The sequence below is a fragment of the Enhydra lutris genome, unplaced genomic scaffold (genome assembly GCF_002288905.1).
Source record: "Enhydra lutris kenyoni isolate GAN:26980312 unplaced genomic scaffold, ASM228890v2 scaffoldscaffold18, whole genome shotgun sequence".
NCBI classification, from domain to species: Eukaryota; Metazoa; Chordata; class Mammalia; order Carnivora; family Mustelidae; genus Enhydra; species Enhydra lutris.
The window spans coordinates 20,209,576-20,233,460 of NW_019154102.1; the positions used below are offsets into that span (position 1 = coordinate 20,209,576).

Here is a 23,885-nt window from a genome sequence, read left to right on the forward strand (position 1 = left end):
TTTAAGATTTTATTTATTTATTTGACAGATGGAGATCACAAGTAGGCAGAGAGGCAGGCAGAGAGAGGAGGAAGCAGGCTCCCCGCTGAGCAGAGAGCCCGATGCGGGGCTCGATTCCAGGACCCTGGGATCATGACCTGAGCCGAAGGCAGAGGCTAAACCACTGAGCCACCCAGGCGCCCCCAGAGTATTCTTTACGCGCCCCCAGAGTATTCTTTACACTCACTCACTTGCTCCTCTAGGTAAGTCCTAGAGGATGGGTCAAATCTGGGAAGCTCTCTGACTCCTGGCAGAAGCAAGTTCTGCTCCTGTTCTTTCTCTATCCCCTCAACCAACTACCCCAGAGCGAAGTGCTCAAGGTACATTTTTAGCCAAGGAACATCGAGAAGGTTTATAATTCATTCCCAAGAGAGGGACAGCAAAGAGGAACATCATAAGAAATGTAGTCAGTTACTGTTGATCATTTCGTCCCCCTGGATGACCATTTGTTATTATTAGCCTTAAACACAGATCAGGATTCTTTGGTTCTTTCCTCAGCTCTGCTATCAGTCTGTGTGTCTTGGGTAATCCCTTTCTAGCCTGGGACTAGTTTCCAGTTCCAGTAAATGAGGGGAATAAACTAGATAATTACAATCTCAACTGCCTATATCATATAATAATTTTATGTTTTTAGATTTTATTTACTTATTTGACAGAGAGAGACAGAGCGAGAGAGGGAACGCAAGCAGGGTGAGTGGGAGAGGGAGAAGCAGGCTTCCCACTGAGCAGGGAGCCCGATGCACGGCTCTCTATTCCAGAACCCTGCAATTATGACCTGAGCCGAAGGCAGACGCCTAATGTCTGAGCCACCCAGGCACCCCTACAATAATTTTTTTAAAAACTCCATTAACAAGAAGAACTTCAGTTCGTATTAAAAATAGAGAAAGTGGCTGTCTACCACACACCTGCAGGGAAGACTGAGTTGTTTCAGAAACGAAGGTGTAAAGACACTGACACAAACTAAGCTGAGGCTCAAAGAAGACAATCTATTTACAGCAATGCTTCCTTTTTGAAAACATGGTTTTCCGGTTTAAGATGGGTGACAAAACTCTATTAGAAATCAATCCTCAGAAAGACGGTTTCTTACTTTTCCTTCATTTGGCTAGTAGCTGGACTTCCCTGGGAATGAGAGAGTAGCTGTGATACTCTATTGGCTGGATATGTACGATGCCTTTTTCTATCACTAGCATATTTTCTTCACGATCACTCAGAAATATGTGAGTACAGAATTAAGAGCACATGGTAGAGGAAAAACACATCGTGCCTGAGGTTGCTGAAGCTGTAAAGATCAATCAGGAGAGGAGGAAGAAGTTCTGACGCTGTAGTCAGCCAGTATCTAGAAGTGGACCTGCCCAATTTCTGAACCAACAAGATGGCTCCCGCAGTACGCAGGTGCTCTGGTGCCCAGAGGATTGGGTCATGGTAAATGGTCCCACCAAGGAGGCCCCTCAAGGCCGCTACCTGGTAGACTTAGATGAGGTCATGTTGCCGAAGACCAAGAATAAGTAAAGCCCTATCAGGCGTCAGGGGAGGCCACGCAAACCTCCAGACACTGGAGAGGCCACAGTGGTCAAACCCCCCCTTCAAGGGAAAGGGATTCACTCTGATCCTACCTGGGTCCTTGACTGACCTACACGGGCACCGACACAGACAGCGAACAGCTCTTTCTGCCAGTCTAATTTTAGAGTGATAAATAAGAATGTTTCTCTTCATCAGTAGCCTAGAATCGTTTTTGTTAAACCTCTTACCTTCTACAGAATGCCTCTTCCGGACCTCAGGCATAACAAGAGAACAAAAATCAAGTATTTTAACCACAAGCCTGGGTCAGTCGCCTCTCCCTAACGCAGGGGCCCCGCCCTGTGGCGGGCCCGCCCGCTGCGCTCTCCTGCTTGGGGATTCCGAGCCCTAGCCGGCTCTTACCGCCGGCTCCGCGGGCGCCTGCGGGGCTGCGGCAGGGGGCGCCTGGGGCTGCTGTCCCGCTGCCGCCACCGCCTCCGCAGTCTTCTGCTGCAAGGCGGCCTGCTGAGTCAGCAGCTGTTGTTGGTGCAAGCTCGAGGCCAGCAGCTGCTCTTGCTGCTGCTGCGGCTGGGGCTGGTAGAAGTTCTGCATCAGCTGCGGCTGAGAGCTTCCTTGCGACACCACCGGGAACTGGGTGATGGCTGGTTGCTGGGCGGCTGCGTGCACTGCCTGAAACTGAGCAGGAGAAGTGGCAAAAAGGACGAGGGGAACAGAGTCTCTCAGAACGGTATTCCACAAAAGACCAATGTCTCAGGAATAACCGAGCCCAGTCTGAAGCCAAAGGCAAGGGCAGGCAGAAGTCTCTTAGCTTGGCCTCAACTTAGGCGGGGGACCTCAGGGCATTAAAATTAACCCCACAGCACCTGACACTGCCAGGCTGCATCGAGGGCACTGGGCCACCTCCTGGCTTTGGGGAGTTTCTCTGGCAAGCCTAAGGGCGTCCCTTTGACTGTGCATTTTGTGACTCCCCGTGCTGGGGTGTAAGGGAAGCTAATGAACGATCTCCCAAACCCAGAAGTAATCTTGTTTGTAAAGGGATTTGTTAGCAGCCAAGATTAAAATGCTTTGCTCCACGAACAGGATGAAGCAGGGACGACACTGAAAATAACCTAAACGCTAAACCAGCTATAAAGACTCTGTTCGAGCCCTGCTGAAAATTATTTCCCTATAGCTCTATCTTACTAACTGTCCCATCTTTAAACATTCAAAATGTTCAGTATCCTCTAGCACACTTACTAGTATTTTATCTTGTGTCTATAACCGATTCTTTCAAGTTATATTCTCTTATAAACTGCCAATGGATAGGGATACTTCTTTTTTTTTTTTTTTTAAAGATTTTATTTACTTTTTCAACAGACAGAGATCACAAGTAGGCAGAGAGGCAGGCAGAGAGAGAAGGAAGCAGGCTCCATGCCGAGCAGGGAGCCCGATGTGGGGCTCGATCCCAGGACCTTGAGATCACGACCTGAGCCAAAGGCAGAGGCTTAAACCACTGACCCACCCAGGCACCCCTGGATAGGGATACTTCTTACCCATTTGTCTATTCCACACTGCTAAGGGCTATGGGACACACACACACACACACACACACACACACACACACACATGCCCCAAAGAAGCGCCTACTAATCAACAAAAGTCAAGAACTTGCCTTTGAGCATCCCGAACACTGTTACTTAGTTGTAGAGTTAGGGGATTGGATAAGGTTTGCCTCCTGGGGCAAAAGTTAAAGGGTTAGCAAAGAAGCAGATGTCAACAAGTAGCTGCTTATTTATAACTGCAAAATGCTGGAAATGACCAAATGTTTATCAACAGGGGACACTGATTGAATAAACCATGCTATGTATCCTTAAAATAGAATGCTCTCAAGTTGTAAACAGGCATGAAGGCTCCCTCTATATTATGGGATGGAGAGAGCAGAATTCTGTAACTTTGAAACTGTAAATGTTTTTATATTTTCACACAACAAAATTCACCCCAAATTTGGCAATAACTACAAATCAAAAGCAAAATGAAACAAATAAACCTGTGTATCTAACTGATTCCAGAAAATAATGAGCAAAACATTTTAAGAATGAAAAGGACAAAGAAATCTTAAACTGGGGCACCTGGGTGGCTCAGTTGGTTAAGTCTCTGCCTGTAGCTCAGGTCATGATTCTGGAGTCCCAGGATCGAGTCCAACATCAGGCTCCCTGCTCAACGGGGTGTCTGCTTCTCCCTCTGAACCTCTCTCCTCTCCTGCACAAGCACTCTCTCTTTCACTCTCTCTCAAATAAATAAATTAATAAATAAATAAATAAATAAATAAAATCTTTAAAAAGAGAGAGAGAGAGAAATCTCAAACTGTTTCCAGTACTCGTGTTGGCACTCTTATCTTGAAATTATAAAGCAATTAAGTGATTATGTTAATGTTGTTAGGAATCAAGATCTTCAGATCAGAAAAATACAAATATAAAATCCAAGGAGTTAAGCAAAAATCCTATAATTACAATTCTGAATTAGGAATATAAATTTGCATTCATTGTGTATATTCTGTTAACAAAACAAAAGAAACAAAATATATTTCCCAAGTATCCACTCAAAGGCCTAAAAACAATAACTGACCCATTAACAAAGGAGTATCCTTAGCATCAAAATGTGGTCTCTAAATACCATTTTTAAAAGGAAAGGGAGCTCCTTCAGAGAGATGGCTGTATCCAGGTCAAGGGCAGAGTGAGACTGGAATGACCTGTTACAATAAACAGCAAGGAAACCATTAAAGATGGCTGGGTCACCACCAAAGGACCTAGGAACTGGCCTAAAGAGACTTCTACTGGCCAAAGCTGGGTCAATTTAGGCATCAAAATAAAATTTTAAAAACGGCAATGTCTGGAAACATAAATATGTTTAAATCCCTGAATTCATGACACTAAAAACAAATCAAAAACCTCTGTTCACCTTTAGATGACACTAGAAACAAACCCACTCTGAAAACTGGTAAACACAGGCAAAAAAACTCAAGCATTTTTTCTTGCCTTTTCTATATAAACAGTATGTCAGGGTCATCAAACAGTTGAGAAAAATTCTACTCAGAAAAATTCCAGCCCCTAAGTGAAGAGGGAATTTTAGAATATCACCATGTTTCCATGCCTGATGAATGAATGGACTGAGGAAATGATTAGCAGTTGCTGCTAAACTGATCTGGGACACTGAATGAATGGATCAGACAGACAATACCAAACTCATGGACTGATTTTAATATTGATAAAAGAGAGCGACAACCAGACCCTATACGCCTCCTGAAGAGATGCAACTGGAAGAACAAAGAACTATCCAACTGAATCAAATTTTGAGCAAGCCTCAAAAAATCACCAGTTTACACAGGGGATGGAAGAACATTTTATATGGCCGCAGGGATGCAATCAGCCAAATCCAGAAGGTGGAAAATTCTACAGGACAACTGACCCAGTTTCTTCAAAAAATTAAATGGCAAAGGGAAAAAAAAAGGGAGGGGGCATTATGAATAAAAGGGGACTTGGAAGATATGTCAATCATTATAAAATGAATTATACTCATAGTAAAAAATGTAGAAAAACTATGAAAAGATAATGGAAGAAAAAAGATTTGCATCTAAACATAACATGTGGGCCTTGTTTGGAACTTGATTCGAACAAGCCAAGTGAAATTAGGAGACATCAGGAGGTTAAACATTACTGGGTATTTTTTAAGAAGAAGAAATTATTATTTTTAGTATGGTAATGGTGCAATTGTGTTAGAGGGAAAAAAAAGAGAGCTAGAGAGAAGAGAAAAGGAGCCCCTTAAAACAGCTCCCTTGGTGAGGCTCCTCCATCAGCTGAAGAATTCCCCATGGCCCAAGAAAGGGGTGTGAGTGGCCCCATGATGCATCCTCTGTGCACAGCTTTCTGGTATTTCGTTCTGGAAGAAGCAATGATGCGATGTCTAGTGGCTCCCTGTCTTCCGGTTGCTTCTCAAGAAAGATGCCTACGTCTCCTGGGCCTGTCCACATCGCCGCCTCAGTTGGGTCAAGCAAGGGTAAGACTGAACGCTTTACCTGTTGAGCCTGGGCTTGCTGCTGCTGCTGCTGCTGGTGGTGGTAAAACGTGCCCGCGGGCTGCTGGGGTGGTGGCTGCTGCTGCTGGGGTGGTGGCTGCTGCTGCAGGGGCTGCTGCGGCTGCTGCGGCTGCTGCGGTTGCTGCTGCAGTTGTTGCTGCTGTTGCGGCTGCGGCTGTGGCTGCGGCTGCGGCTGCGGCTGCGGCTGCTGCTTGAGGAAGAGTTGCTGCTGGTGCTGGGGCGTGGCCTGGGCCGGAGTGGGCAGAGCCTGGGCTGGAGTGGGCTGTGCCTGCTGTGGGGTGGGTGGAGCCTGCGGCTGCTTGGGCTGAGACTGTGGTAGAGGCTGGCTGGGTGGGGGCTGGGTTTTTGGTTGGGGAACACTGGCTAAAAGGCCAGGCTGATTGCTGGATCCTGTAATGAGAATAAACTCCATATAAGGGCTTCAAACTCTTCCAGACAAAAATGGTTTGCTTTCTCTTGCCAAAGAAATAGAGAGGGGGGTGATAAGTAGACAGATAATCCCAAGATCCATGTGCCTCCGTCTTTTCATCTTCGTGCTGAACTACGTGCTTAGTGTTTTTCAAAACAAGGTTCAGGGACAAGGTTCAGTGCTTGCCTCCTTCAGAAAGCCTTCCCTTATTCACCATACCATCTGTCAATTACTCCTTTAGTCACCACCCGAGTCCATATTCAACTGGCCTTTGATGCTACTGTATTCAAATGCAATCTTTGCACTTAAAAGCTTCGGGACAAAAGCCTTCTTTGATATTTTACATGTAAGTTACACAAACCCAGTCTAGATGCCTGCCTATGAGTAGATGACCACCAAATTCACCAAAAGCAGCTTCCTGGTAGGGGAAGTGATGACTAAGGTCCATTACTGGATAATTTAAGTCCTCTAAACTAAATCTCATTAGAACCAGAATACCAAAACATGGAGTGGAAACAGATATTCTAAGTAGACAGAACATTAAAGAAACAACGCCTCTGTGTCCAAAAAAAAGAGAGTCTTGTTTCTTTCAAGGCCAAGAGAAGAAAATGAAATAAACATGAAAGCATGGGATGAATGGACCAAGCCAGAAAATCAGGGCCAAGACTAGAAAAAATAGAGGTTTCACGCTTCAGTGGTCTTGGAGGTCCACCACAGAATCCAGTGAGAGGACTCCCCTTTTGCCAGCCACGTGCCATATAATTTCAATGTGCACTCACCCCCTGTTCCTCAAGGCAAACCATTATTCCTCATGTGCCTCTGGATTCCATTTCCGAAGCAAAAGTAGTCTTCCCGAGACTTCTGTTACTGACCAGGATAACCAAGAGGTGTACCAAATTTCAAACCGAGTTACTGACCTGCAGCTTGGGGTGGGGGCTGAACCGTGGCCCTCTTTCGAGGCGTCAGGGCTGGCTGGATAGGAAGGATCCCTGGGTTTGGCTGAGTCTGCCCAGCCTTAGGCCTCTGCCGGGGTGCAATTGAAGTCTCTGTTGTGGGAATGGGATCTGTCAGTCTAGAAAAGGAAGCGGGGGGGACACAGATTCACATTAACGTGGGGAGAGTGGGAGAGGAGCAGACAGAGCACTTGATGGACTGGCTTTCCCCTCCACACTCATCCAAACCTTCCAGATCGGCTTAATCGACATTTGTCAAAGGGTATTACACAGGATGTTATGTGTTACTCGATGTTATGAAACAAGGGTTGGTGGGAAAGATGTTTAACACACTAATCAAAATACATCGAGCAGATTTCTTTCCAGCAGAACTTTTCATGGGTCCATGTGCATGGAGAACTTTGAAGAGAGCCCTATACCTGAACTTGGAATCCTTCGACCTAGTAATTCCTAGGATTTCCCAGAATATACTTTGGGGGATAATGGAAAGGGGTTTGAAACAGATGTTTTTCAGATATAGAGGGAACTCAAACTTGGTTAGAACTAGTTATCAAAACGGTCTCTCTATAATTAAAAAAAGCATGTAAATGAGTGACTCCAATAAGGCAAGTAGAAGGAATGAGTAAATAATTCAAGATAAAGGATTTGGGGACTATGACAGGGATCTATTTCCTCAATATACATGTACCTCTTCTTCCCAGGGGAAGAACTTTTAACTACTGTACACCTTAAATTTATTAATTTTTAACTTTTAACTATTTTTAGTTAAATTTTTAACTATTGGACACCTTAAATTTATACAACGTTATATACAAAATATATTCCAATTTAAAAATTTAGCTAGACTTCACCCAGAGTAAAAATCACATTGTCCAGCCTCTCTCATAATCAGGTGTGGCTATGTGTCTAAGTTCTGGCCTTACATGGGAAAGCAAATTGTCACATGGCAGTTTCCAGAAGCCTTAAGAAACAGCTAGGGTATGCCATTTGTCTCTCTTCTTTGGCTACTCCTTCATCTGTTGCTTGGAACAGGAAGTTACCGTTTTGGTCTGTGAGGTCATAGCTACAATTGTAGGGAAGGTAGAGTGATAAGCTTGAAGTAGCCTGGATGTGGGGCAGAACTGCCAAACCAACCACGGACTACTCACCTCCAGTCTATCTTATATGAGCCACAGTCATTTTGAATGTCACAGCCAAATCTAATTCAAATTAACACAGGGGGGACTGCTGGGTGGTCTTATTCCTTGTGATAATGTAAAAATTCAGGGATAACTTCTGTTCATTTAGAGCAGTTCAGTCAGCTGGCTGCCATCTAACTCAGAACAGAGTAGTGGTCTTTTGAAAATACACATTGGGGAGTATAACTGAAGTTATGGCCAAAACAAATGAGCTTCATGACTATTCCCAAAATATGTCTGGTACAGTCTCCATGAAATGTAAGATAGGAAGCAAAGCAGCAGGTCCCATGTGCCTTCCCCATGACATATCTCCAAGGGATGTCCACTGGGGACCCTGAGGCTTTCCTTTGTAATCCTGCTAGAGGGATGCTCTTGTGTGGGGTAGAGAACTTATAATATAAAAGCTATCATATTTGGGGAGGCTATAACCTGGGGAAGGAAGGTAGAAAAGAAAACAGGACAAATGTTGGAGAAGAAAGGCGTAAGAATAATACAGCCAACAGTGAGAAAGTCCAACAGACGTCTGTAGAAACCAAATGTTAATTAAGAATCTCCACACTGGATGGATTTCTCTCTCTTTTTTTTAAAGATTTATTTATCTGAGAGAGAGAGAAAGTGAAAGAGAGCGCGAGGAAGGGCAGAGAGAGAGAATCTCAAGCAGACTCTGTGCTGAGTATGGAGCCCAACACAGGACTCGATCCCACGACCCTGAGACCATGACCTGAGCCGAAATCAAGAGTTGGACACTCAACCAACTGAGCCACCCAGGAGCCCCTGGATGGATTTGTCTTAAGGGTAACATCTTAGAGATAAAGGGATTTGGAGTCAGAGAAAACTATATTTGAGCCTGCTTCCTGACTAACTGTGTGATAATAGGTATGCCATTTGACCTCTTCTTGCTTTGGATCCCTTCTGTAGGAGATGGAGAAAATAATACATCATGAAGCAGATGTGAATATCAGATGCATCAACGACTGTGAAACCATTTTTATAAACTGCAGAGTGCTCAAAATGTTAGTCTGAATGGCCCTCAATATGCTCTGAAAAAATATCTTTAAACAGGAGATCTGGCTCTAAGTTGTCCCATCTATGTGTTTGTGTGCAAATCATTCAATGCACAGAACAGAGTAAGGACCCAATATGGATGCTAGAATTCTGGGCTTTTTTTTACTAACCACATATTGATCAATTACCTTGGGCAACTTATAATTCTGAATCTGTTTCCTCATCTGTAAAATGAAAACAATAATGGTTCATAGATCTACTTCAAGGAAAATAAAGTCATCTTATTTATACAAAGAGCCTTGTACGGTATCTGCTATACACGATGCCTTAATGAAGAGTGGTTACTTTAAAAACAGAGTCAGAAAGAAAAACTTAACCTCTTGGGACTGGGGAGCAAATATGGTAATGCAAATGAAATCAATGTAAGTTACAGATAGGACACCTTAGGCCCAAATCTCTGGGCTGTAAGGCCTGTGTATTCTTGAGCATTCTGGATCCATACAAACTAACAGTTTCACAGTCACTAATGTTCACATGTGCCTTATGATACAGGTATGCTTTTCTTCGTTTGACACAACACAGCACCACTCAGAGCGGTACCAGTCATTGTCATTGTTATAAATGTGGGCCTTTGTGGGGCTGGATCCTTGCTTAGCCTCAGTACCTTCCATATTTGGGTCTAGAGCAATATGGGCATAAACCCGAATACTCAGCTAATGAGCTCAGCCCCAAAAGCAATTTCCAGAGGTGAGCACGGCCAACTTCAGTAAGGAACAGACTACAAAGTAACATTGTTATTGATTATTGAAAATTATTATTGAAAATAACACTGTTATTAATATTGTTTGCTGAATTTGTGAAAAATAAGTCTTAACTTTTGGAGCCACATCAGTGTTTACATTTATTCCATAAACATTTAAGAATGTTTTAAAATGTATAAAATTTAAAATGTACAAAACATAAAATGTGTAAAATTATTTTACCGTTCTATTAAAATTCACATATTCCCATCTAGGGTACTGCGTTGATAGTATGTGACTCACGTTTCCTTGCCATAGGAACATGGCAGAAAAAAGAGGTAAACACATCTCTTCGACTACCCTTGGAATCTGCCATTTGGAAGCACTGAGGCCAAGAGGCCGTGCCCCGCAGACCTGCGGCTTGAAAGGGGTCCAAAAACTATGTGCCCCCAGCTGCTGTGCTACTGAAATCCACTGCCATGCTCGCTCTGAGGCTATGCTTCCCACGGGCTGCTCCCAGCCTTTGACCCCAGACACAGGGGGATTAAAGTAGGCCTGTTCCTGGGACACAGGGGCTCCTCTGATGGCTGCCTTTGGCTTGAGGATTCCCTGACACCTTTGGTGAACCTTCCTTAAACTGTCTGGTAGTTTCTAGGTCACTTCTACCTACCCTTCCTTCCTCTCTCTGAGTCAGACTTATATCTCCTTCTGATGGTTCTTCCGGCTTTCCCTGGCTGCCTCCCTGTTTTCCCTCCTGGTCAAATAAAATCCTAGCTTCTTCAGTCCTCTCTTGGCACCTGCTTCTTGGAAGACCCCATGTTACCTGGAACGTGATTAGCTAAGATCCACAAGCTCTTTTGCTGTTCCGTGCCTTGACCGGCACTCTTTTGAGGTGGTCAGGGCCACAGAAAGTAAGGAGGAAAGGGAGGTGAAGGACTAGAGTGGAGAACCAGGCTACATGAAGGCCAGGACCTCTGTTTAGGATGTTCTTTTTGGCAATATTTTAAGTCAGCTGTTGCTTCCTCTCTGAATGCTCCTGTGCTTGTCCCCAAGCAAAAGTAAGAGCTGTGGAGTTCTTGATTCTCTTTCAAATGTAGATGGTTGCGTTTCCTTATATTCCTCCTTGCACTCCCAGGAAGAGACAGAGCTCCCTCTCCAGCTCTGGCCACGGGAGCAAACCAATCACCAGGCGCCTTCCCCTGCCACTGTGGCCACTGGCACGGGACCTGTGCACACTCGGGCGGTTCTTACCTGGCCTTTGGCTGGGTCTTTTTTGCAGCTGCCTCACTGGCTTTCACTGGCTCAGGAAGCTTTGCAGGAATGGGAGAGTTCTATAGAATTGAAAGGAAACCACAAAAGGACATTGCAGATTTCTTTGTAAATGAATACCAGCATAACTAGGCCAACAGAAATACGCGTCCGGGATTTTCCGGCATGGCTTCCAGGCCCCGATGTCTAGTAGAGGGAAGTGAAGTCAACCAAGGGTAGATCCTGCCAGTCTCAGCCCCCTTCAGGGAGGCACCATATCAGAGAAGAGGACAGAGCAGCCTGAGTCAGGTGCGCTCCTCCTCCGCCGCTCCCAAACTTCTGGACCCTTCGTTTCCTACCACACAGCTTGGAGGTGGTGTTGAGAATGGAATGGGAAAGAGATGCCTGTAACCTGATAGTTGTATCAGTAAATAGTAAACCCACACTATTTAAGCCATGAGCTAGACCTTACAGAAGTCAGTGCTGACTAGCAGCATGTCCAGCTGGGATTCATTCCGTCTTCTGTCTTGAACGCTGGGAGAAAACCAGAGCCACAAACCATTTGAAATGGTTGCAGCAGTGGGACTGTCCCAGTGCATGAGGCACCCGTTGACCCACAAGGCCAGCAGAACTCCTACTCCCTGGATTGTGCACCGGCTACCTGATACAGGGTCCAACTCTGGAGGGAGCATTCCTGTCCCCAACCACAAGACAACTGCTTAGCACTGCTGAGTGAGTGCCAAATGGCTTGAGACTCGTGAAGCTGACTTTTAAAAAACCAGTTACTAATCTGAATGCTTCTAATTATACTTCAGGTTATTTAACTTAATGAATGGGAAAGTGGGGCAGCAAAAGGAAAAAAAGGTAATGTTAGGCTCTGTACAAGATTCCTCATTTTAATCTGGAAAGCTGACAAATGGAATACTAGTCATAGTAAATGGTTAGGCTTTTAGGAGGGACCTTCCATTTCCTTCATGTTTCTAGGTGGGGAGAATTCCTGCTAGGATATCTCTCCTTGCTTCTCTTCCTCTCTCCAAGCATTCCTCTCCCAAGGGTGAAGCGTAACTTATTTGATAGGACTGGGAGAAAAAAGTGAGCTCACCTGGCTCACCTGTGCCCTTCCTCCTTTGAGAGGCTGTCCCTACAAAATCAGGCGTTCCCTGCTCCGTCATGTGGATCTAATGTTGGGGAGCCTGACTGGTCAAGCTACGTTCTCTGATTCAACCTTTTTTTTTTTTTTTTTTTTTTTAATTTATTTGACACAACAGAGATCACAAGTAGGCAGAGAGGCAGGCAGAGAAGGGGAGGCAGGCTCCCTGCTGAGCAGAGCGCCTGATGAGGGGCTCAATCCCAGGACCCTGGAATCATTACCTGAGCCGAAGGCAGAGGTTAAACCCACTGAGCCACCCAGGCGCCCCCTCTGATTCAATCTTATTAGTAATACAGTCAACACTCTGAGTTCCATCTGAATGATTCCCATATCTGATTCCAAAAGTGGGAGTGAAAGAGGAGTGTTATTTATTAGTACCTTTAAGCTCCAACAGTGAAATCACGATTGATGTTCACGATTGGGAAAGTTCACGATTGGGAAAACTGGGAAGACAATTTTAGATTAGAACTTACCTATTATGGCATGCATTAGTAAAATATTTAAGGGAGCTGGATCACACAGGAAAAATATGCTAAGACTGTAAAAAGGGGGTTTGTAAGCACTGTACTCCAAACACTGTTGAGTGCAGAGCTTAGGATTACTAAATGTAGAAAACACTCCTATGGCCTGATGTGTGTGAGGAGGGTAGCAGGAAAGGAGGGTGAGTTATAGATGGTGGAGTATAGAAGCAGAATCAGGAAAGCTCTGCTGCAGGAAAGGAGAAAAGGGTCAAGGGGCTTATGTTCCAGTAGGTATGGGAGCAAATTCAGAGGAAGGAAATTCAGGAAGACAGCCTGCCTTACCACTGCTAGGGAAATACAACAGGCACATAGCTCATAGTGAAATGTGGAAATAAACAGGACAGTAGGTTGGTCAATCTTCACCCAAAGTACTCAACTCAATCCCTAGGGATTTTGTTTTTTTTTGTTTTTTTGTTTTTTTGTGTTTTTTTTTTGGTGTAACTGCCTTAGTTTAATCATCAAATTCTATGGGAAAACTGGATTCTCTTTATAGTAGATTATTTTTCATAGTTAGCTATTTTTTTCATAGTTAACTATTTTTCATAGTTAGCTTTGCTTGCATGCCCCCTACCACATAAAACAAGGGACATCTATATTCATTAAAAGCTGGTTTACGATCCAGGAATTTTAAATGACAATTTGAAAATATTTACTTCCCCCTAAAAAGTACCTTTCACATACCTGTACATTAGGAATTGGGCATTCTTTCTTGAGTAGTTTAAATGAGAAGTAGGACACCTGGTAAATATCCGGCCTTTTATCAGGGTCTGGTTCCAACATATACCCTAAGACAAACATATGTGAACATATTTAATAATACCCTAATATTTATTACATTAGCTAGGAAACATAATTTCTCTGTTATCAATTTTTTTTTCATTTTTATTTCTCATAAAAGTCAAACAGTGTAATTAGCTCTTTTCCTCCCCTCTCAGAAATCGAAGTTCTAACTTCCCTAAAACTTTTAATATGTACAAGAAAGTAACAAAGTTTCTGAACTGAAACAAAGATACTTCAAGTTCACATTCTGTGGCTTAGACAACAGAGAGTCAAGCAAGCTCTCATTATTAAAGTTACCACCTTCATATTCTGGTACCTATGAAGTTATAAGCTTCTGGCTTCCTTATCTTGCTAAACAAATGATTATCCTTGATATTTATAATCAAAACTTTTTTTTTCACTTTCTTTCTTTCTTTTTTTTTTTTTTTAGTAATCTCTACCCCCAACATGGAGCTAGAACTCGTGACCCTGAGGATCAAGAGGCACATGTCCACCAACTGAGCCATCCAAACACCCCTCAAAACTCAAATTTTAAAAAACTGACTTATTACTCCTTTGTTGGAGATATTAGCTGGTTTCCATTCTAAAAGAAATTACAAAATGATAAATATATCTCTACTTTTACATATTCTATAGAACATTTGTTTATTTCCAGATCCTTTAAGCTTCCGCCCTTTCTGAAGCTGGAAAATTCCCCAGGAAAAACATCTTTGTGAAGACACACAAACATATACAAGCATACATACAAACAACAATGCAAGGCCTTACTGTTTAAGGAACCAAATGAATGGTCTGAAACACTAAGGCTGAAGAGGCTGCAGTCTTGTGAAGGCCCAGCAGAAGAAGCAGGGTTTGGGGGCGCCTGGGTGGCAAAGCTGGTTGAGAGTTCAACTCTTGATTTTGCCTCAGGTCATGATTTCAGGGCTGTGAGACTGAGCCCCGCGTCCAGCTCCTGGCTCTGCCAGGGCTCTGCTTGAGATTCTCTCTCTGTCTCCCTCTGCCCAACCCTACCCCCCAGCTCGTGTACTTTCTCTCTCTCAAATAAAGTAATTTAAAAAAAAAAAAAAAGAAAGAAAGAAAAAGCAGGATTTGGGCTTGAAGGCAGGAAAGAATTTAGTCGGTCAGGGGAGAGAGGGAAAAAAGATATTCTTGGTGAAGGAATAGTCTGGGCAAAAATGCACTTGGGTGAAAGGCAAGGGAAGGCTCTGTTGTGAGGAAATGCAGGTGCCAGAGGGACAGAGAGAAATTTCCTTGTCAGAGAACACAGGGAAATAAGGCTGGGTGGGTGGGGTGGAACCAGAGTATGAAGGGTCTTAAATGCCATGCTAAGAATGTGGGCCCTCCTGTGGGACCACGGGCGAACAAGAAAGTTTACTATGGGGACCTGCAAGGGGGGCGCTGTGTAAGACTGATCTCATGGTGAGGCGGCGCTGGACTGACTGACTGAGGAGAGAGGCTAGTGGCCACCCCACCCCTATAGGCACACGCTGGCCCAGTCTGTATATACTGTGGTGAGTGATGAGAATAGAGAGAATGTGATGGCGATAGGAGAGACTCCCAAGAATGAGCACTGCTTAGAAAACGCCTGACTGTACTCTCTTGCGAGCCAAGTCCAAAGAAAACCTAAAGTTTCCATTATCCCAGCTTGAATGGTGACACCACTGATAGAAACTGAAAAAAGAGGGGAATTATGTATCGGGAGTAATTGGGCAAGGACAATAAATTTAATTTTAGACCTGTGACTTTACGGTGACTGTGGAAACTTCAAGCAGTTTGTAAAGAAATAGGTCAGAGTTTGGGAAAGATGTGATACAGACACTCATGAAGAGTTATTTTTCCTAATATGAATGGCTGTACAAATGTTAAGAAATGTAGTCCCCCCAAATCCTACCATTCTAGCACCAGATCTGGCCATTTCCTATATATCGTTCCAATCTCACTTAGGTAGCTACAGTTCTAGAATAGATATACAGTAGTCCCTCCTTATCTGGGGTGGGGGAGGGGAGAGGGACAAGTTCCGAGACCCCCAGTAGGAGCCTGAAACCGCAGATAGTACGGACTCCGAGAGATACTGTTTTCTCCTATACATACATACGTATGATAAAGCTCAATTTATAAATTAGGTACAGTATGAGATCAACTAACAATAATAATAAAATAATTATAACTATATGCTACAATAAAAGTTAGGGGAATGTGGTCTCTCCCTCTCTCTCAAAACATCTCATCACACTGTACTCACCCTTCTTGTGATGACGTGAAAGCATAAATGCCTGTGTGATGAGATGTCGTGAGGGAATGACACAGGCATGGTGACATAAGGTTAGGCCACTATTGACCCAACTATACATCAGAAGTAGGATCGTCTGCTTCCCAGTGCGGTCAGCGGTGGGTAGCTAAAACCGCAGAAAGCAAATCCGCGGATAAGGAGGGACTACTCTCCTGCTTTACCTCTGAAAACCATCCAACAACCATTAAATGCCACACACTGTCTCTTTAAATCACCCCCCCAAACACACTTTTTGTTTCAGAATCAGAAGAAGAGGATTGATGAAGTTGCCCAGTGGAATGGGTAGTTGTCTAACAGCTGTAACTATGTTACCCTGGGTAAGTTACCTATACTTTCTCAGCTTTGGCTTCTTTGTTTGTATAATGGGGATAATTACATTTACTATATGAGATTTTAAGAATTAAATAAGGTACGAGGAGGCCCTTAACAACTGTCAGATGCTCTACCCATATCTCCTTCTATTTTTTTCAATGCAAACCCACCTGGGACCCAAACGGGGACCCAAACCATCCCAGGACTTATAACCCATCATGGTTAAAATTTAGATGCTAAATCCCCTGACCAATGTGAAACGATGATAAACTATCTCTGCTTCACATTTAAGTACAAGGGCTTGTGCAAAGATTACTCGTTCTACCATCTGGTTAATGAACTGGCGCATATGCTCGCTAGGATGATGCAGAAGAGTGGAGCGTCTAAAAAAACACTTTAAACCAAGCACCGAGTTTAAATGCTTGTTATCAAAATCCAGTGATTAACCTAAAGAGAGAGAAAAAAAATCTTGTTCCACAGAGTTATACAGTCTTAATTATGTATTCACTCCAGCCAACGCATGGCAATCATTTCAATTTGAGTTGCTTCCAGTTTTGCAAGGATGAATTTCTTATCACTTGATAGGAGTCAGCTGGACTCTTTCATACCGACTGCAAGAGAACAGAGCAGTTCTGTGCCGCTCAGAGCACAGTTGGTATTTCTGCTCAAGTGCAAAAGAGCTTAGATTTCTGGTAAAAAGATCTAGGGCTCTAACTAACACTGTTTTATGTCATCTTTGAGTGACCAACCATTACCGGATGACTTATTTTTGCGTCCAACCCATCACTCCTGCGATCCAGTCCCTCTGTCCCCCAGTTCATTCCTGGAGATTAGAGGTAAACACATGAAATGAGAAACTTGAAATACTTACTAATTAGGCAGTGCATGTCTTGGGAATATCGAGAGTTATCAGGAATTGTGAAGTTTCCATCACAAATTGCCACCTGACTCTCTCCAAATGGCAAAGTGAAGTAGCATAATTTATACAACAAACATCCGAGAGCCTAAAAAAATAAAGCAGATTGCTACAAGTGGTTTATTTACCATAACTGCTGATGGGTCTACTGAGAGATACTGGCCTTGTCCACATTTAGATGTGTCCAAGCAGATACAAACACTCTGTACTATTAACCTATCAGAAACTTGAATTTAGAACTCAACACCACTATTTAGCTGCTGATGTACATTATTTTGACCATCGTTACCAAACTGTGTTCCAATAAGGAACAAGCATTTCAGCTATTTTGCTCTTAAGAATTAGTAATGCATATATGAAAACCACCTAAATAAAGGGCAGGTCACCTGAGTAATTTTCACAGAACTCTAAAGTCATTTCCTTTGACATCCTTCACGAGGCAGTGGCTGGTCACCTGGAGTGAAGAATAACCCTGAGGGTCAGGTAGACAGTGACATGGTACAGTGGCCACTCTCGCTATGGCACTGTCTGCATTAAACTTGGGGGTTTATGGTGAAGACTGCTGGTATCTGAGGTGCGGATAGGTTAGTTGACACCTACCCAAATGTCTGCCTTCGTAGTGATGATTTTGCCACTGTACAGGTTGACCATTTCTGGTGCTCGATAGGACAGCGTTGTGTATCTAAAATCAAGAGATTTGTTTTTTGTTAAATATGTCAATGCTATAATTAAAAACCAGGGGTAGCAGAAATAACTTTTTATTTTTTTGCATTTTTAAGAATTTTTTTCCATTTTATTTTATTTTATTTCTTTTCAGTGTTCCAACATTCATTGTTTATGCACCACACCCAGAAATAACTTTTTAAAAACATATACATTAAATTTAAAAAGTCTAGTTCCCTGGGAGCAATCCGCAGAAGAGAGCATGAAATACCAGTGCAGAGAAAACGAAAAGCTGTCCTTGGTCTACCCCCATGGCCCTCTAGAAGCAGTCCTTCTATCTGAGAGCACGAGGAGACCCAGACACTGAGGCACTTCAATAAACACTAAAAGCAACTCTTCTTGGGTCCTCCAATGATAAAATCTCCTGCAAATCCTTGTTGTCTGATAGTGTATTTATACTGTATTCTCTGATTTGTTTTTAAAAACAGCAATTCCCCTAGATTTGGCTCAACTCAGATATATCATACAGGCTGAGACACTGGAGAAGGGCAGAACAGGGTGGGAGGTGACTGGTCTCTGCTGCTAGAAGAGGGATGAAGCAACAGTCCTCCTCTTATCTCCAGCTCAAGTAAAGACAGTATAAGCTCAGCTTCAAAGCAAGTGTCTTGATGTTACCAAGCACATGACTATGCTGCTCAAGTCTCCAAAGCCCAGAGGGCACCATGGTTCAGCTGTCCACCAGCATCATGGACCAAAGTCTTCCTGCCCCAGCTTGGCTGCTGGGGATGAAGCAGGAAAGGAGACTGAGGATCAGGACAGAGGTAGGCAGACGAGACTGCTGGTTTATTATTGGTATTAGTGAGTGTTGTTGCCTGTGAAAAACCTAATACTCTGGACAAGAAGGGGAAGAGGGTTCAGGTTCTTACTGGAGCCAGAAATCTAAAGATGCTTTTTCTCATCCAAGTCAGTGATTCAGTATCTGTAGAGACTTCATAGCCCTACTTACCATTAACTCCACTAGACTGGTGGGCTCCTTATGAGCAAGAAGGAGTACACAGCAATGCAGGCTTCAGTGGAAAGTACATCCAACTGACTAATAATGTCCCAGCTGTTGTGATTCCACTTGAAAACATCACAGTCCTTCTACAGTTTGTGTACCATGCAGCTTTTTAAGGACTATGTGACATAAGTCAAAATATGTACATACAGTATCACTGGGCCACTGATAAAGTACTGTATGATTCCTTCATTTTACTCTACTGATAAATGCTTATGGATCCCTTCCACATTCTCCACTTATAATCAAACACCCCAACTGCCAACATGATGCCCTGAGACAAGGGGCACCATGACCAGCACCAAGGTCTTCCCACCCTGACCTTTTCATAAGCTCAAAGTACAGGTGCAGATCTGGTCATGGACAAAACTCCAAGAAAGGAGGAAAAGCTTACTTCTTAATCTCGTCTTCTACTGCATTAACTCCCTCAGTTTGTGGATTCTGGAATTTGTTGGTGGCACTTCCAAAGTCACACAGGACGTAGTGGCCTCGGTCGTGCAAGAGGATATTTTCAACCTGAAAAACATTTCCCAACCACCCATTCCAAAATATTATTTAGTGATGCATATGAAAATCTGGCTCAGAGTCATATAAATATTTTACAGCTGATAATCCTATTAATATGCACAGGAAAGTTATTCCCCTCCAAGTATCTCGAGAGGGGTCATCCCAAGTGAACAAAAAAGCAAAGCGTAGTAACAGGGTAAAATGACAATAGAGGGGGCAAACTGAGGAATTCCACAATGCGGAAGCAAGAGTCCCATTTTCCTAGATTTCCAGCCCCATTTCTCACCTCTGCAGAAATAGTCCTAATACTTTCTTTTTCTTTTTTTTTTTTTTTTAAGATTTTATTTATTTATTTGACAGAAATCACAAGTAGACAGAGAGGCAGGCAGGGAGGGCGGGGAAGCAGGCTCCCTGCTGAGCAGAGAGCCCAATGTGGGGTTCAATCCCAGGACCCTGGGATCATGACCTGATCCGAAGGCAGAGGCTTAACCCACTGAGCCACCCAGGCACCCCTAGCCCTAATACCTTCAAGCCTGTGTATCTTTCCTCATATTCTTCTTTCAGGCTAGAATGTTCTCTGTGATCCCACCTTCTTACCCAACTATCAATATCCCATTTATCTTTCCAAATCCAGTTCAAATGGCACCTCATGTTTGAAGCCTTCCTCAAGGACCCACTGAGACAAAGGTCACTCCTTCCCCACGGTGCTTCAGCACTTCGTTCTTCCTGATGTCAATTATTTCACTGGGCCTTATCCACACATATATCAATTTCTTTACCACACTACATTAGGATTTCTGGAATAATAAAAATTTGCTATATTTTAGATACTTCTCAAAGTGATTAAAGGTCTGTGGGCAAATGTGCAGTTTTCCTATTAAAGTATTATCTTTTTATAGATGAATTATTTGGACAGTGAGTTAGCAGTTCCAAGTAGAAGGGACCTTACAAATACCAGAATCTCCAGAAATCTCTGGCATCAAAGGACTATGCCAATGAAAGAATAACTTCAAGATGGTGGGCACTTCTGTACTCAAGATGTAGTGAGTAACTGTTGGTATAGGTGAACTGAGCTGTCTGGTGTGTTGGAGAACAGACCTGGCTCATGTGGGCAGTAAAATGGCAGCCAAAACATCTTGTTGGGCCAGCAAGTCTGTCTGTAGTCTCCATTGTCTTTTGTTATCAGCCTTCCAAAGACTGATCACCTTTAGAAAACAAAGGCAAGAGTAGACTACAAGCTCCTTCAAGACAAGCACCATCTCTCTCTCTCTCTTTTTTTTTTTTTTTTAAAGATTTTATTTATTTATTTGACAGAAAGAAATCACAAGTAAGCAGAGAGGCAGGCAGAGAGAGAGGGGGAAGCAGGCTCCCTGCTGAGCAGAAAGCCCGATGTGGGGCTCGAACCCAGGACCTGGGATCATGACCTGAGCCGAAGGCAGCGGCTTAACCCACTGAGCCACCCAGGCGCCCCATCTCTCTCTTTTTTTTTTAAAGATTGTATTTATTTATTTGACAGGCAGAGATCACAAGTAGGCAGAGAGGCAGGCAGAGAGAGGAGGAAGCAGGCTCCCTGCCGAGCAGAGAGCCTGATGTGGGGCTCGATCCCAGGACCCTGAGATCATGACCTTAGCCAAAGGCAGAGGCTCAACCCACTGAGCCACCCAGGTGCCCCAAGACAAGAACCATCTCTTAATCCTGTTTGTAGTCTTCTCTACCAGGGCCTAACATAGTGCTTGCTATAGAAAATGCTGGTTGAATGGAATAAGCTAAAAAATAGAAACACACTTAACACCGTGTTTGTGTGTGTGTCCGTCTATCAGAAGCGAGACAGAAAGCCACCAAATGCCCGGGCCATACTACTACTACTCTTCCTTTTTAAAAAAAAAAAAAAAATCTGGTCCATTGTGAAAGTCTCTTGTTCCCATACTTGTTTCTATACTTGCTTTAGTTCTTCTGAAAATTACATTATATATTACAAAAATGTTCACTGTACATTCTCTATCAGCTAAATCTATACTATAATCTATGTATACCTAAAGCCTTTGCTGCAAACTGATTCTTTTGTTTATTGTTTATTACTCCTACTGAGTCTCCCGCTTGTGTTATTATCAGGGGTTTTGTTATTGTTACTGTTAACTCACGTTCCTTGGAATTCATCTGTGGGAAGCCTTGGAGGCCTAGGTTTAAAATCTCTTTTTCTTCCTGAGAGGATACTCTTTTGCACCTGGGGTACCATTAACCTATAATCACTTGAATCTAGAATCTTGACCTTGGGATTTTTAGCCACACAGGCAGGGTGAACTATGGCCACCAGCTCTCGTGGATATGCTCTTGGTCCCCAGAGACAAGGCTGAGGCAAGCAAATATTTCATCTATAGCTTTTTATAAAGCTCATCAGTTTAACTTATTTACACAAAGTGATACAGTCAAGCTATCCTGAACATATACTCACTTTAGGAATCTAAAATAATTCCAACAAAGCAATACTAACACTTGCAATCTAATTCCAAGGTTATAGACAGACTGGCTACCACTTACTGAGATTTTACTATTATGAGTATTACTGTGCTCAGCACCTCACATGAGATTATCCTCATAATAATATAATAATATCCCTGTTTTACAGATGCAGAGGGTGAGGCTCCCAGTGATGAAGCTGGGAAGTAAACTTAGGCAATTTAATTCTAGAGAAAGGTAATGAATTACTTTTCTGCCGGGGCAGGAAGCAAGTTAGAAGTGGAGTGTTACTCAGGGTCCTCAGCCACAATACCCTCCAACCATGGTGGGTGTTGAGTATGCCAGTGTACTGGAGACATGCTTAAGGACAGGGCTGCCTAAGTCCCTTACGTTCAGAAATGCCCCATAATAGGAATCTAGTCGATGAGGAACCAGGTGACTAATTACTAGCCAGGCTGCTTTGCTCAGTGTCTCTTAAGCGTTCCCTGCATTGCCTGCTTTGTTCTTTTATTCAACTGCTCCATTTGTCAAATCGTAGCCATTCTATGAGGCCTTGCTCGAGTTCTAACTCCTCAGTACAATCTTCCACGGCCAGGCTATAAAATCTGTAGCACTTAACTGTCCACGAGGGGTTGCTGAAGGAAGACGTTCAGACCAAGTTAAGCCACGCCCATTTGTTACTTATCCCCTGGTCCATGATTGTTGCATTTGAGCTCCATTGGAGAGCCGAGCCGTTGTGACAGACAATACGGCTGATAAGCCTAAAATATTTACTATCCGGTCCTTGGCAGGAAAGTTTGTCAACCCCTGTCTATAATCATACTATGCCCATGTGTGTACTACAATACCCAGGTAGGATTTCACATGCCACGTACCCCTCGATCCCTTACTCAGTATCTGTTAGTAGCAATCTTCCTTCCCCACATCACATGAAACACGCATCTCCTACTGTACATGCACTGCCCTTTCAAAATTACTGTCTATACTGCCAACGCTAGAATGTATAATCTAGGAGACCAAGAAGTTAACTCACTTCAAAACACAAACAAGGTAGTTCTAGGGACCAAAATCACTGGGTTAGAGGGAGGAGGAAAACCAAGCAAAGACAGAATGATGATGAGGCACACTGGAGTTTTTGTTCTGTTTGTATTTCCCCCCAACCACCACCTTTAAAAACTAGGTTTGTGTTTCTGGTTAGAACTCTGGTTCTGAGTGGCAGAACTCAGCATTACACTCTATCAACCTGGTCCCCACCTCAGCTTGCCTCCTGCCCATAAAGATAACATCATACAAACCTATGTTTGCAGAAAAAACAGTTAAAAATGAAGGGTGTGCACAAAAGTGGACACAAAGCCAAAACTATCAACGTAGAGAAAAGCCTTATCAATATCGGAGAAATGCTAAGGCAGGGGTGCCTGGGTGGCTCATTCTGTTAAGTGTCTGCCTTCAGCTCAGGTCATGATGCCAGGGTCCCGGGATTGAGCCCTGCATCGGGCTCCCTGCTCTGTGAGGTGTCTGCTTGTCCCCCTCCCTCTGACCCTCACCCTGCTCTTGTGCTCTCTCTCACTCTCTCTCTCTCTCTTTCAATAAATAAATAAAATTTTTTTAAAAAAAGAAAGAAATGCTAATGCAGGTAAGAATGGTAAAGGTCCGCTCTGGCCGCTTTGCCAGCTTGCTGGGAGGGTCATGAGGGGGCAAAGGTGAACTCACTTGGCAGCGGCCACCGCACCAGCTGCCGCACCCTCTGCACGTTCTCAGTCTGACCCTGTGACTTGGGAAACCTGCAAAAACCTCCAAGGTCAAGCTGGCCACTGCCCTTTGTCACCAGCACTACCACCACCAACACCACACTGGACACAGAGCCTGGCATGTGACAACCACACTGGACTTGGAGGTCACAGGACCTCAGGGACTAATCAGATGTCTGACCTCAGACAAACCTTTAAGCCTTGTCGGACTTGTTTCTCACCAGCAAAGTCAAGCTAATAATATTTCTATCGCTGCTGTTATGAAGCAAGTAGGAGAATGTGCGTGAAAGCAAACTGTAAATCTCCCTCTATAATCCTAAGAA

The 23,885-nt window shown here is 43.6% G+C and overlaps 1 protein-coding gene across 1 annotated transcript in view; it reads right to left on the reverse strand.

The window, feature by feature from the left end:
* Positions 1–23,885, reverse strand: part of LOC111147984 (AP2 associated kinase 1) — a 158,950-nt gene that overhangs the window by 29,589 nt on the left and 105,476 nt on the right. The window contains exons 6-13 of the mRNA XM_022504321.1: positions 19,245–19,366; positions 17,731–17,812; positions 17,086–17,218; positions 13,514–13,617; positions 11,165–11,244; positions 6,955–7,109; positions 5,609–6,018; positions 1,960–2,232 (exon numbers count right to left, since the gene is read on the reverse strand). Coding sequence (XP_022360029.1) covers positions 1,960–2,232; positions 5,609–6,018; positions 6,955–7,109; positions 11,165–11,244; positions 13,514–13,617; positions 17,086–17,218; positions 17,731–17,812; positions 19,245–19,366 — 1,359 coding nt within the window. The remainder of the gene's footprint in view (positions 1–1,959; positions 2,233–5,608; positions 6,019–6,954; positions 7,110–11,164; positions 11,245–13,513; positions 13,618–17,085; positions 17,219–17,730; positions 17,813–19,244; positions 19,367–23,885) is intronic.